Consider the following 16,885-nt stretch of genomic DNA (forward strand, 5'->3'; position numbering starts at 1 on the left):
TGTTCATGCTATGACCTTGACCATTGTTCAGATTATGTTAAGAACTTGACTGTTTCCCAAATTATTTTCATGCTGCAATAATCTAGCAGGAACATGCTGCAGTGTTTGACACTCACTCACTCACTGACATTACCTAAATTAGATGATCTGACCACAGATCGGCCAATGACCTTCATTCAGACATTTGAGAATCCTACATACTTCACTTCCCACTACATAGACACTGGTACTGCAACCAGATGCAGTTCAACTACTTCCTCCACGGCATCACTGCTCATCAACACCAGACAGAAGTGCAGATCCTCCAAAACAAGCACCATGACAAACTCCATGAATTTAAGCCAACAATCGGTTATACCTACTTGGGTTGTCAGTCAAGACGAGATGAGGTAATTTTACGACGATGTCGTATTGACCACAGTCGATTTACACATGACTATCTGCTGAAGACGGATGGGGATGGACCTCCCATGTGTGTCTCTTGCGATTAGGTTTTCACCATCAAGCATATTCTGCTTGAATGCGTGGACTTATGGTCTGCAAGGGACTCACATTATGATGCAACAAACCTAAAAGATCTGTTCTCCCGCGTGAGCGCGCTCATCTCATAGTGAACTACCTGAGGGAAGTCGATCTGTATCATAAATTGTAACTGCGAAATGTAACAACCATAAATTGTAACTATGAAACATGACTAACAAATTGCCTGCCTTTAAATTTGATGCTATGACTTTCTCTGCTTTTAAATGACAATGTAATCAATATATGTCCTTGAAATAAAACTCATTCCGAGTATGTACTTACAATGTTTACTAATGCAAACTTGTTCTCGTCACGATATGGCTGGAATAATGCCGATGTGACGTAAAGCCCAACTCAACTTCAAGACCTGGCATCTACCAGAGACTCTGCTACTTCCTCATCACAAGCTACGAACTATTCAGTAGATGGTTTCAACATGGGGACCACTCAATTAACCGATTCCTCACAGCAATTTGAATACTGAAGGAAAACCAGGTTCTATGGCTAGTCAACTTCATCATAGCACTCATTGCAATAAACAAGTTGACTGTCCATAGAAGCTGGTTTTCCTTCGTTACAACTTCTAAAATGCCTCTGTAAGAAATCTGAATACTACAACTGCCATAAACCTTGTTTAAAAGAAGGTCTTTATGTTTGTCTTACTAACATCTCTTTGTTCAAGTGATCCCAGGACTCTGTCCTTCCAGTCTGGTTTTGACCCAGTGTCTACAAAGACCATCCTGGTTCAACAACGTCACTATCAGCCTGTACCAACACAGCCTACTTAGACAAAACGCTTGATACTTCACTAAACAAGATCAGTGTATTGTTACATTGCTGGGTATCACAAGCACTTGTCACCATTGAACAACAACTGCTAACTATTGTTGGATGTATGCATGTGGCCACTCAGTCAGTGCATGGACTGAGCTCAGATGACCACTCAGATTGTCAAATTTCAACAAGTAGATCTACAATAAACATATCAGGGAGGCTATAGCTGAGAGACCCATATGAATGGGGCTACCATTTAAAAATAAAACAGAAATAATAAATTAACAATGAATGAATGAATGAATGAATGAATGAATGAATGAATGAATGAATGAATGAATGAATGAATGAATGTTCTTTTACATCCAGTCAGCAATCTTCTTGAGTGACGCTCAATTATAAAATGGAAATAATAGATTTATCATGAATCAATAAAAGTGAGTGAGTGAGTGAGTGAGTGAGCGAGCGAGCGAGCGAGCGAGTTTAGTTTTACGCAGCTTTTAGCAATATTCCATCAATATCACGGCGGGGGACACCAGAAATGAGCTTCTCACATTGTACCCATGTGGGGAATCGAACCCCGGTGTTCGGCGTGATGAGTGAACGGTTTAACCAATAGGCTACCTCACCACCCCTGAATCAAGGAAAGAATGATTGAAAGGATGATCTTTTATGCCATGGTCAGCAATCTTCTCTAGTGAAAATATTTCAGAAGCTTATGTTCAAGAGAGGTGTTGGCCACAAAGCCATGACTGTACAGCTGACAGACTCCTTATTTCCTGATGTACAGGATACATACAAATACATTTCTGATAGTCTATGTTTAAAATAATGGGCTGAGCTTTGATCTAAAGAATCCTGCACAAAGTTGACAATGCAAGCACAAGAGAGGACCTGTGTAAGCTAACAAAGGCATCACTGCATGTGAGGTGAGGTGAGGTGAGGTGAGGTGAAATTGGGTTTAACGTCATACTTTAAGAATATTTCTCTCATATGACGACGTGCATGCGTGTGTATGTGCATATGCGGCTGCTTGTACTAGCCCAGACTGAAGCTGGTTTTATAGTGCTAGCTCACTGAGATACCATGCCACAGTGAAGCATGAATACCCCACTCAGACACATTATACTGACACCGAGCCAACCAGTCCTTGTTGTACCCATTAATGCCGAGCGCCAGGCAGGGACCAACAAGTACCATATTTTAACGTCTTTTGGTATGACGCGGTCGGGGATCGAACCCGCGACCTTCCGCTCTCCGGGCAGACGCTCTAACCACTACACCACGGAGGCGGTCTGCATCACTGCATGTCTCTATATTGACTGCTGGCAGTGAATGATGTATTAGTGCACACACCAAATACCCACAAAGTGAGTGAGTGAGTTTAGTTTTACGTCACACTCAGCAATATTCCAGCTATATGGCGGAGGTCTGTAAATAATTGAGTCTGGACCAGGCAATTCAGTGATTACCAGCATGAGCAGCGATCTACGCAATTGGGATACGATAACATGTGTCAACCAAGTCAGTGAGCCTGACCAAACGATCCCGTTAGTCGCCTCTTACAACAAGCATGGGTTACTGAAGACCAATTCTAACCCGGATCTTCACGGGTTTATACCCACAAAGAGCAGTGACATCGCCATGAAATGGAGTTATGGTGGCTGTTCAGTACTGACAACTTCATGAAACATATTGTTGTGTGTATAACTTTTTTATTATTTAATCAGAATAGGAAAACCAAAACCAAAGGGACATAAAGTTCTAATATATAACAATGTTCAGTGAGGAAACTGGCCTCCTCATGTAGATAAGTACTTGGCCTGGTATGTGTGTAGTACTTGAACAAGGTCGGAGGTGGGTCCATGGCCTGGTCTACACCTGGCACAGAGAGGGGCACACTTGACACGTTCTTCCTGCTTCCTGGCCACCAGCACACCACCTCATCTCTCACAGGCAGACCACAACAGGAAGACATCTACTAAGACCACAAAAGGTAGACTTTCACATGGTCAGACCTCTGGTCAAATCATCACAGCTAGACCTCCCTACCGAAGAGCACTGTCAGACAGCCACTGTAACACCACCACATGCACACCATCACATGTGACCAAAGGCAGACCATCAGTAATACCACAATGGGCAGACCATCAGAGTGAGACCACAATGGGCAGACCATCAGTGTCAGACCACCATGGGAAGACCATCAGTGTCAGACCACCATTAGCAGACCATCAGAGTCAGACCACCATGGGAAAACCATCAGTCAGACCACCATAAGCAGACCATAAGTGTCAGACCACCAAGGGGAGACCATCAGAGTCAGACCACCATCGGCGAACCATCAGTGTCAGACCACCATGGGAAGACCATCAGCCAGACCATCATTAGCAGACCATCAGAGTCAGACCACCATGGGCAGACCATCAGTCAGACCAATAAGGGCAGACCATCAGAGTCAGACCACCATGGGGATACCATCAGTCAGACCACCATTGGTAGACCATCATGGGCAGACCATCAGAGCAAGGCAGTTCATGAAACAATCAGTCAATGTCCTGAATTTCGATGTGAATCAAGTGTACCATCATCATCAGCAGACCACCATCCCATCACAAGATAACACAACCAGATACACACCATCATCACCAGGAGACCACCATCCCATCACAAGATAACACAACCAAATACACACCATCATCACCAGGATACCTCCATCCCATCACAAGATAACACAACCAAATACACACCATCATCACCAGGAGACCTCCATCCCATCACAAGATAACACAACCAAATACACACCATCATCACCAGGAGACCTCCATTCCATCACAAGATAACACAACCAGATACACACCATCATCACCAGGAGACCTCCATCCCATCACAAGATAACACAACCAAATACACACCATCATCACCAGGAGACCACCGTCCCATCACAAGATAACACAACCAAATACACACCATCATCACAAGGAGACCACCATCCCATCACAAGATAACACAACCAAATACACACCATCATCATCAGGAGACCACCATCCCATCACAAGATAACACAACCAGATACACACCATCATCACCAGGAGACCACCATCCCATCACAAGATAACACAACCAAATACACACCATCATCACCAGGATACCTCCATCCCATTACAAGATAACACAACCAAATACACACCATCATCACCAGGAGACCTCCATTCCATCACAAGATAACACAACCAAATACACACCATCATCACCAGGAGACCTCCATTCCATCACAAGATAACACAACCAAATACACACCATCATCACCAGGAGACCTCCATCCCATCACAAGATAACACAACCAGATACACACCATCATCACCAGGAGACCTCCATCCCATCACAAGACAACACAACCAGATACACACCATCATCACCAGGAGACCTCCATCCCATCACAAGATAACACAACCAAATACACACCATCATCACCAGGAGACCACCATCCCATCACAAGATAACACAACCAGATACACACCATCATCACAAGGAGACCACCATCCCATCACAAGATAACACAACCAGATACACACCATCATCACCAGGAGACCTCCATCCCATCACAAGATAACACAACCAGATACACACCATCATCACCAGGAGACCCCCATCCCATCACAAGATAACACAACCAAATACACACCATCATCTACAGGAGACCCCCATCCCATCACAAGATAACACAGCCTGATACACACCATCATCACCAGGATACCTCCATTCCATCCCATCCAAGACACCACCACACCAGGAGACTCCATTCCATCACAAATAACCAAATACACACCATCAGCAGACCACCATCCCATCATCACCAGGAGACCTCCATCCCATCACAAGATAACACAACCAAATACACACCATCATCACCAGGAGACCTCCATCCCATCACAAGATAACACAACCAGATACACACCATCATCACCAGGATACCTCCATCCCATCACAAGATAACACAACCAAATACACACCATCATCACAAGGAGACCTCCATCCCATCACAAGATAACACAACCAGATACACACCATCATCACAAGGAGACCTCCATCCCATCACAAGATAACACAACCAAATACACACCATCATCACCAGGAGACCCCCATCCCATCACAAGATAACACAACCAAATACACACCATCATCACAAGGAGACCTCCATCCCATCACAAGATAACACAACCAAATACACACCATCATCACCAGGCAGACCTCCATCCCATCACAAGATAACACAACCAAATACACACCATCATCACCAGGAGACCTCCATCCCATCACAAGATAACACAACCAAATACACACCATCACCACCAGGAGACCTCCATCCCATCACAAGATAACACAACCAAATACACACCATCATCACCAGGAGACCTCCATCCCATCACAAGATAACACAACCAAATACACAGCATCGTCACCAGGACACCCCCATCCCATCACAAGATAACACAACCAAATACACAACATCTTCACAAGGAGACCTCCATCCCATCACTAGATAACACAACCAGTTACACACCATCATCACCAGGATACCTCCATCCCATCACAAGATAACACAACCAAATACACACCATCATCACCAGGAGACCTCCATCCCATCACAAGATAACACAACCAGATACACACCATCATCACCAGGAGACCTCCATCCCATCACAAGATAAGACAACCAAATACACACCATCATCATCACTTGGTATTTCATCAAATGTTCAACATGATAAACGTTTACTCACTCACACATCAACACGTTTCATTTTGACTTCCATTTTAATATCAATCATCTAGTAACTAGTAAAAAACTGTAGGGATAAATATTTTCCTCCTGAAATGTAGATACTTCACATAAAGACCAAGCTTGAAATGAATTTAGGACATTTCATGGTGTCTACCCATAAGAGCATTAAGAGTGAGTTAGAGTGAGTGAGTGAGTGAGCGAGCGAGTTTTGTATTACTCGGGGTACACCACTTTTAGCAATATTCCAGCAATATCACAGCGGAGGACACCAGGCTGGACATATTGAACCCATGTGGGGAATTGAACCTGGGTCTTGGGCATGGCCAGCAAACGCTTTAACCATTAGTCTACCCCACCACCCAAGAGCATTAAGAGACCTATACTAGCAACTGATATAGCAAGGTCATATTCAGGATGTTCCCCAGATAATCTCCTCTCATTGTCTCACCCAGTCTACTGTTGTCTGGACTTATTGTGACCATTTCCTGTTAAACCAACCCCAGCTTCAAGGACACGGTCAGTGTCAACACAAGTGGCTGTCCCTTCCTGCACACATCCCTCCTCTCAGGACAGGTGGACATTGGAACATTGGTAAATATGTAGCAGAACCCTGGCCCCCACAACTAACACCACCTACACAATGAGGGGGATAGCAGCACACTACATCAAAGGGAGGGATGCTTTGAAGTCCCAGGACTTGTGACACAGGATACCCACCTCCCTGCATGTGTGTATCCTGATACATGGGACAAATTGCTCATCGCTGGGTCTCCATGGCAACAAAGTCATATATCACTTGTACATTCATGACACAGGAGGTATGCCCATCATGGATATAAAGAGAACATGTTTTTTTCAGAATTGATTTATGATGTATTTCACACCAATAGGGTTCTATTCTGTGTCAAATATTCAAAGATATTTATCTTAATTTATTCCATGTTAAGAGTCAACAGTCATCAAATAGATGGGCTTCAGTAGTATTCGAACCTTTGAAGTTTTACATGGGTAAAATATCATGGAAAAGAGTATGTTTATCTAATCATAATAAATGATCTATAATGAATGAATATTGCTATGCCATACTCAGCGAATATTGCTGAGCATGGCATAGCAATAATCATTCATATTGGTTCAAGCAAATAGAAGTGACAAAACCCTTTCCACATCCATAAGAAATATCTGCTAAAACCAGAGTCGATTGTACAGTTGTGACTATATCATGAGCATATATTTGTATAACCAGCATTACAGCTGAATGATGTTGTTTATAAACAAATCACATCTGGACCAGAAAATCCAGTGATTATCACCATGCGATACGATGACAGAGCATGTGTTTATGAATCACTATGAAATAAACAAAGCAAACCAGAGGTTGATAACATGAGCAATGGTTCACTACATCTGGGCACATGTAACTATTATCATCACAGATATTGACATTGCTAAAGACAAAACGTGGTATTCGATACTTTTTCAAATCAAGCATGAATGTCACTGGGTCTCTGTCACAGCAAAATTGTTTAAAGTTCAATATCTAGGGGACAATAGATTTACATACTGCAGGAACAAACATTGGGGCCCCAGTACCTTCGTGAAGTTTAAACTACACCCAGGATCTAACAAGTCTGTAACCCTGCAGGAGTGAACCCTACTCTAGATAATGGTAGTGCTGCAACAATCTCTTTTCTTATGATACACATATTGACACACATTTTACAGAATTTATAAATGCAACTGTGGATTGAGACCTCTCGTAAATATTGGCAGAAAAACTTTCACATAATATTACAAAATCACCTTTACATATATTTGTGTAGTTTTGTGAAAGAATAGCAATGAAAGAAACATCCGTTGAATCATTACACCCCGAGATAGCAGCATACAGGTGTTGAGGCTTTCATCTACCTGACAATCTTGACCAGCCCCGACATATTAAACATTTGTTAGCCTGTTATGATATGGCCGGTGCTGGGTTGTGATGTCTGCCTCCCACCTAAGTCACAGATTGAACGTCATGGTCTTATTAAACATTTGTCAGCTTCTTGGTGTGGCATGGCTATTGCTGAGCATTGAATATGAAGTTTGCCTCCAGACTGTGTCCCTGACTTTCTTAAACACATGAAGCAGCTGTTCAGCTGTTGGTGTAACATGGCTCCTGCTGGTTTGTGATGGGTGCCTCCAATATGTGTCACTGACCATTTCAAACATATGAAGCAGCTTGTGACATTCCTAGTGCTGGTCCTTGATGTCTGCCTCCAATATGTGTCACTAATCATCTTGGACACATGAAGCAGCTGTTCAGCTGTTGGTGTGACATGGCCTGTGTTGGTCCTTGATGTCTGCCTCCAATATGTGTCACAGACCATCTCACACACATGAAGCAGCTGTTCAGCTGTTGGTGTGACATGGCCTGTGTTGGTCCTTTTGACGTCTGCCTCCAATATGTGTCACAGACCATCTCAGACACATGAAGCAGCTGTTCAGCTGTTGGTGTGACATGGCCTGTGTTGGTCCTTGACGTCTGCCTCCAATATGTGTCACAGACCATCTCACACACATGAAGCAGCTGTTCAGCTGTTGGTGTGACATGGCCTGTGTTGGTCCTTGACGTCTGCCTCCAATATGTGTCACAGACCATCTCAGACACATGAAGCAGCTGTTCAGCTTTAGGTGTGACAGTCATAGTGCTGGGCCTTGAAGTCTGCCTCAAATATGTGTCACAGACCATCTCAGACACATGAAGCAGCTGTTCAGCTCTTGGTGTGACATGGCTAATGCAGGACCTTCGCAGCTGCCTCCAATATGTGTCCCTGACCATCTCACACACATGAAGCAGCTGTTCAGCTCTTGGTGTGACATGGCTAGTGCTGGGTTGTGACGTCTGCCTCCAATATGTGTCCCTGAACATCTCAGACACATGAAGCAACTGTTCAGCTCTTGGTGTGACATGGCTAATGCAGGACCTTTACAGCCTGCCTGCACATGTGTCACCTGCCTCCAATATGTGTCCCTGACCATCTCACACACATGAAGCAGCTGTTCAGCTCTTGGTGTGACATGGCTAGTGCTGGGTTGTGACGTCTGCCTCCAATATGTGTCCCTGAACATCTCAGACACATGAAGCAACTGTTCAGCTCTTGGTGTGACATGGCTAATGCAGGACCTTTGCAGCTGCCTCCAATATGTGTCCCTGACCATCTCACACACATGAAGCAGCTGTTCAGCTCTTGGTGTGACATGGATAGTGCGGGGTTGAGAGGTCTGCCTCCAATATGTGTCCCTGACCATCTCAGTCACATGAAGCAGCTGTTCAGCTCTTGGTGTGACATGGCTAGTGCTGGGTTGTGACGTCTGCCTCCAGTATGTGTCACTGACCATCTCAGACATATGAAGCAGCTGTTCAGCTGTTGGTGTGACATGGCCAGTGCTGGGTTGTGACGTCTGCCGCCAACATGTGTCCCTGACCATCTCAGACATATGAAGCAGCTGTTCAGCTGTTGGTGTGACATGGCCAGTGCTGGGTTGTGAGGTCTGCCTCCAGTATGTGTCACCGACCATCTCAGACACATGAAGCAGCTGTTCAGCTGTTGGTGTAACATGGCTAGCGCTGGGTTGTGAGGTCTGCCTCCCATCCACATCCCCTGTCACCAATGCCTGTCAGTTACACCAAAGTGCACGTTTACACAATACCAGGCTGTAAAGCTGACAACATCTACATCAGAAGTATTTTCGTGTATATCCATGCACCAGAATCATCTGACATAAACACACATCAGTTCTACATGAAAGATTTAATGGCAAAGAACTTTTTGTTATTAAAATGCAGAACATCATATAAAGGTTAGATCTATCATTCGGCAGAAAACACTTTCGTCATATCCTGTCAACAAATAGTTGAATCAGTGGTATTGTGTGCCTGCAGTAAAACATCGCAACTGAAAGTCTTTTTACTAAAATTGTATTCAAATAATACACTTATCTGCAAGGCTCAGAAGAAGTTTTTAAAGAAGTTTTTAAAGATGTTTTATACATATCTTCATCCAGAGGAAAACAGATAGCAAAATGAAGCATTAAATCAATAACACTGTAAATTGTATTTCCTTAATTCCTTTCACAGACCAGCTTCAGCATTATTAGCTGAGTAAGCGTTTTTCACCCCTGACAGCTCACAAGTATATGCCATACTACCAGGAAGTCACTCCAGCTTGTGGGTGGTGCAACAGTCAAAGGAAGTAACCCTTGTGCTATGAACAAAAGGTCAACAAGTGGAATATTTATGCTGTTTTGTGCAGGTGAGGTGAGGTGAGGTGAGGTGAGGTGAGGTGAGGTAAGGTGTGCTGGACGAAATGGTGTTTTACTTTGCGGTCATGATTATTATTTCAGGGTGTGAAACTCCCAAAACTTTCAGACAGACCACAGGGATGGTTATATGTAAAACTTGCCATCCCTGACCAAAACTTACCTGCCGACAAAATATCTGCATATACATGTCTAAATTTTACCCTGACCGTCGGGCAGGTGAATTTGAGAATCTGGCAGTCCGTGTTATAATTAACCCATCCCGGGCGGTCGGACAGGCAGGTATTTCGAACGCTGCTAACATGATGATGAGTTTACATGTGTGCAATGTGCATGCATGTGCTTATACCTGTGCTTGTTTTATTGTGCTAGTCATCTTAACAAGAATACCCTACCCTTGAGTTGAACTGTTTTACCTATAAATACAACCTGCCAGGCAGGGAAACAAGGAGTACCATTGTTTAATGTCCTTTGATGTGTGTCTGGGGATCGAACCAGGGATCCTTCCTCTCTTCAAGCAGATGTTCTATCCACTTACAAGACAACAGATGGATCTCTGGAGACTCAGTAACGGCAGAATTAGAAATCTGCACAAATCCTTCATTATCCACGCTGGCTTGTACCATGTGGAATATTTACATGCCATGATAAACCTCAGCTAGAAGATAATAACCAGTTGTATGAGAATATCATACTCAGGCCCATGGATACTCATGGGGGAAAAACAGAGAAACAGAACCAGGGGATAACATACAGAATCAGTTCCAGGGGATAACATACTCACTGAATAACGTTCCTGGGGATAACATACAGAATCAGTTCCAGGGGATAACATACTCACTGAATAAGTTCCTGGGGATAACATACAGAATCAGTTCCAGGGGATAACATACTCACTGAATAAGTTCCTGGGGATAACATACAGAATCAGTACCAGGGGATAACATACTCACTGAATAAGTTCCTGGGGATAATATACTCAGAATCAGTTCCAGGGGATAACATACAGAATCAGTTCCAGGGGATAACATACTCACTGAATAAGTTCCTGGGGATAACATACAGAATCAGTTCCAGGGGATAACATACACTGAATAAGTTCCTGGGGATAACATACAGAATCAGTTCCAGGGGATAACATACAGAATCAGTTCCAGGGGATAACATACAGAATCAGTACCAGGGGATAACATACTCACTGAATAAGTTCCTGGGGATAACATACAGAATCAGTTCCAGGGGATAACATACAGAATCAGTTCCAGGGGATACCATACTCACTGAATAAGTTCCAGGGGATAACATACAGAATCAGTTCCAGGGGATAACATACTCACTGAATACGTTCCTGGGGATAACATACAGAATCAGTTCATGGAGATAACATACTCACAGAATCAGCCCAAGGAGAAAACATTCGATGGAAAACGTTCCAGGGCATAAGATCATGGAAACAAACCAAAGACATGATGAAACTCCTTAGGGATGACAAGAACATCATGTTCATGCCAGTATAGAACATTCTCATACAAACAGTTCCATGACACAATATACAGATGCCCCAAAATTCCATGTATTTACATATTTCTCCATAATCGTCCTAATGGTAGCATATACTCAAAGAGAAAGATCTGTAGATGACCATCATGAAAACATTCTAGACTTTGAGAACCAGATCAGGAGAGATTTGAAACTAGTTCTCTGTTCAAACTCCTACCTGTCATAACTTGTTCCACAGTGATGTTAACCTGGCTGCCATCCACGGCAATCTGCTGCCCATCAATGGTGATGTGTTGCCCATCATCCACTGCTATCTGTTGTCCATCGATAGTGATGTGCTTGCCATCCACTGACAAGGTGGAAGGGATCTGGATGGTGGCCTGACTGGTGCCTCCCGAGGACGTGGCAATAGCAAGAGCCTGCTCTATCATCAGCACCTCACAGGTGTCCTTCTGGTGGTCCTGTAGGGAAGACATGAAGTCAGTCATCAACATAGTAATGTTTATTTGTTCATTACAACATCTGGCTGACCACTTTCACTTGAAATGAAAAAAGGTCAGTCACTGGGTTTGGTTATTCATAGTAACATACAATGTACAACATTCTATATTGATTAACATGCTTAAGTGAACAAAAACACAGTTCGTGAGGCATCACATTTTCACTATCTAATGCAATTTCTTCATTAAATGTCTGATTAATTTCTTGAAAATTAATCATAACTCCTGATTGAAAAACATGTAGGCCTGGGTTTCACAAATGGAGCATAAATGTTCAGGCCTGAACTTTCCAAGGTTATGTGTGGAACTATGGAATGTCTGTATTTTACAATGGCATGTGTGGAGTTGCTTGGAATGTCTTTATTTTACAAAGCATGTGTGGAACTATGGAATGTCTGTATTTTACAAGGGTATGTGTGGAACGGCTTGGAATGTCTGTATTTTACAAGGGCATGTGTGGAACTGCTTGGAATGTCCGTATTTAACAAGGGCATGTGTGGAACTGCTTGGAATGTCCGTGTTTACAAGAACTTCAAAGAACATCTGCACTTTAGAATAACTACATGGAATGTCCGCATTTTACAAGGGTATGTGTGGAACTACATGGAATGTCTGTATTTAACAAGAGCATGTGTGGAACTGCTTGGAATGTCTGTATTTTACAGGAACTTCAAGGACCGTCTGCATTTTACAAGAACTACATGGAATGTCCGTAATTAACAAGGGCATGTGTGAAACTGCTTGGAATGTCTGCACTTTAGAAGAACTACATGGAATGTCCGTATTTTACGAGTGCAAGGGTGGAACAGCTTGGAATGTCCGTATTTAACAAGGGCATGAGTGGAACTGCTTGGAATGTCCGTATTAAACAAGGGCATGAGTGGAACTGCTTGGAATGTCCGTATCTTACAAGGGTATGTGTGGAACTACATGGAATGTCTGTATTTAACAAGGGCATGAGTGAAACTGCTTTGAATGTCTGTATTTTACAAGAACTACATGGAATGTCTGTATTTTACAAGAACTACATGGAATGTCCATATCTTACAAGGGCATGTGTGCAACTGCTTGGAATGTCTGTATTTTACAAGAACTTCAAGGACCGTCTGCATTTTAGAAGAACTACATGGAATGTCCGTATTTTACAAGGGCATGTGTGGAACTGCTTGGAATGTCCATATCTTACAAGGGTATGTGTGGAACTGCTTGGAATGTCTGTATTTTACAAGAACTACATGGAATGTCTGTATTTTACAAGAACTACATGGAATGTCCATATCTTACAAGGGTATGTGTGGAACTGCTTGGAATGTCTGTATTTAACAAGGGCATGAGTGGAACTGCTTGGAATGTCTGTATTAAACAAGGGCATGAGTGAAACTGCTTGGAATGTCCGTATCTTATAAGGGTATGTCTGGAACTACATGGAATGTCTGTATTTAACAAGGGTATGTGTGGAACTGCTTGGAATGTCTGTATTTTACAAGAACTTCAAGGACCGTCGGCATTTTAGAAGAACTACATGGAATGTCTGTATTTTACAAGGGCATGTGTGGAACTGCTTGGAATGTCCATATCTTACAAGGGTATGTGTGGAACTGCTTGGAATGTCTGTATTTTACAAGAACTTCAAGGACCGTCTGCATTTTAGAAGAACTACATGGAATGTCTGTATTTTACAAGGGCATGAGTGGAACTGCTTGGAATGTCCATATCTTACAAGGGTATGTGTGGAACTGCTTGGAATGTCCATATCTTACAAGGGTATGTGTGGAACTGCTTGGAATGTCTGTATTTTACAAGAACTACATGGAATGTCTGTATTTTACAAGAACTACATGGAATGTCCATATCTTACAAGGGTATGTGTGGAACTGCTTGGAATGTCTGTATTTTACAAGAACTACATGGAATGTCTGTATTTTACAAGAACTGCATGAATGTCCATATTTTACAAGAACTGCATGGAATGTCTGTATTTTAGAAGGGTACGTGTGGAACTACATGTATGTCCATGTTTTACAATGGTAGAACCAGTGCATGGAATTCATACACTTGTGTTTAAGTGCTTTAATATGATCAGTTTAAACCCTTTGAAACCTGACAAGCTGATGTTGAGGTCATCTCATTTCTATCAACTGTTACTTCTTCAGCTCAGCAGGGACTGATGTATTTTCTTAAAAGAATTTTGCATAGCTGAAAAAATTCAGCCGAACATCCAGATTATTTCACAGTTTTCTTTTCCAAAATCTGTGGAACAAGCTAGGATTATAACAGGCTTATGTTTTTAAGACTAAAAAAATAATGATTTCATGTTTCTCTTAAAATTCCAATTCACAGCCTAAGTATATTATTTCAAGTGCAGCTTCTCAGAAAGCAGCTCTGTCTGGTGATGAGTTCCCCAATTGGTGTCCCTCTCGGTCTCTGCCAGATGTAATCACTATCCCCTACTATCCCTGTATATCTCTGTCACTACTGCTTCCTATTCCCTACCTTCTGTATATGTCTCTGCCAGATCTGCTCCCTAGTACCCAACCATCCTAGTATGTCTGTAAGATATGCTCGCTAGTCCGCAACCATCCTTGTATGTCTGTCAGATCTGCTTGCTCCCTATTCTATACCTTCCCTGAAAGTATCTGCCAGATCTACCTGCTCCTCTACCCTCCTTCTATGCCTCTTGCAGATCAGCTCCCAATTCCCCCACCCTCCCTGTACACCTGCCAGATCTACCAGCTCCCTAAACCTCCCTGTAAATCTCTGTCACACAACCCTGCTTTGTTCCTCCTACACCCTCAATATATCTCCACCAGACCTGCCTGTCCCCTGGTCCTCCCTGTAAATCTCTGTCACACAACCCTGCTGTGTTCCTCCTACACCCTCTATATATCTCCACCAGACCTGCCTGTCCCCTGGTCCTCCCAGTAAATCTCTGTCACACAACCCTGCTGTGTTCCTCCTACACCCTCAATATATCTCCACCAGACCTGCCTGTCCCCTGGTCCTCCCTGTAAATCTCTGTCACACAACTCTGCTGTGTTCCTCCTACACCCTCAATATATCTCCACCAGACCTGCCTGTCCCCTGGTCCTCCCTGTAAATCTCTGTCACACAACCCTGCTGTGTTCCTCCTACACCCTCTATATATCTCCACCAGACCTGCCTGTCCCCTGGTCCTCCCTGTAAATCTCTGTCACACAACCCTGCTGTGTTCCTCCTACACCCTCAATATATCTCCACCAGGCCTGCCTGTCCCCTGGTCCTCCCTGTAAATCTCTGTCACACAACTCTGCTGTGTTCCTCCTACACCCTCAATATATCTCCACCAGACCTGCCTGTCCCCTGGTCCACCCTGTAAATCTCTGTCACACAACCCTGCTGTGTTCCTCCTACACCCTCTATATATCTCCACCAGACCTGCCATGCACCACTGGCTTCTATTGCAATGTAATAATCTCCAGTTTACGGAAGCACGAAAACACCAAATATGCACATTTTCTTTGAAATGTAACTTAACCTACAGACTCTTAATTCATTAGGTTTAAAACCTATCTCGGTGCCATGTCTTAAGCAGCCGATTGGCTGTCTGGGCCTCTCAGCACGTGGCATACTCCTCTGCAGAATTTGTTCAACACAAAAATTGTCAATGAAATTCACAAAATGTCCACATGCACAAAGAATCCACTTGAGTCTGTAAAGGACTGGCAGCTGGAATTGTCATCCAACCCCGACCAGGACATATTTACCAGAGATTATACCAGCTGTGATAGAATGTGACGACTCATCACTTTCCTTCAATATAAGCCTTTCAAACCCATTACCCTAACTACACAGCCATAGCAGATCATCATCAAATCTCCGCAGCTTGTATCTTATGTTTCAACATATTTCAAGAAAAAAGAGGAAAATCATAACTTTTCTTGTAATCTGAAACAGTTCTGGGAAATTATACATGGATTTTCTTCTTCTAATATGTATCCTCAAACATGTATGGTCTCGTAAAAACTGTCCATTCATCACTTTTCCTTTCATCTTGACAAAAATACAGATCGTGCTTTTATCGGGACATCTCTGTAATCCCTCAATAACAGCTTCAGAAACTGTATGCTCTGGACGTAGAGTGTGGTATTTGTATGTGAAACTGAAATCATGATCTTCAAGAACTTTTCTTATCAAACTGATAATTGTCTTATATATTAGTAAGATATTAATGCTTGGTTCAACCTTAGACACAGTTGGGTAGGGAAATATTGATTGTCTTTTAATATTCGAAGTCAACTATCCTCAGGTCCAAAGAGGGGAAACACCAGCCCATTAGGTGCTCTTCAGGTAAGAAGGGTTGTAACAACGTCCCCTGGGTAAGAAGGGTTGTCATGACTCCCCTGGGAGAAAACAGTTGTTATGACTCCCCTGGGTGAGAAGGGTTGTCATGACTCCCCTGGGTGAGAAGGGTTGTCATGACTCCTGGGTGAGAAGGGGAGTGAGTTGCAGTATTACACGA

The 16,885-nt window shown here is 43.1% G+C and overlaps 1 protein-coding gene across 1 annotated transcript in view; it reads right to left on the bottom strand.

Moving 5' to 3' along the window:
- Positions 1–16,885, bottom strand: part of LOC124276391 — a 106,345-nt gene that overhangs the window by 24,095 nt on the left and 65,365 nt on the right. The window contains exon 16 of the mRNA XM_046712033.1: positions 12,105–12,348. Within this exon, the coding sequence (XP_046567989.1) occupies positions 12,105–12,348 (244 nt within the window). The remainder of the gene's footprint in view (positions 1–12,104; positions 12,349–16,885) is intronic.

This window comes from Haliotis rubra, unplaced genomic scaffold, assembly GCF_003918875.1.
Source record: "Haliotis rubra isolate DU_JTF1 unplaced genomic scaffold, ASM391887v1 Scf209, whole genome shotgun sequence".
Classification (NCBI taxonomy): domain Eukaryota; kingdom Metazoa; phylum Mollusca; class Gastropoda; order Lepetellida; family Haliotidae; genus Haliotis; species Haliotis rubra.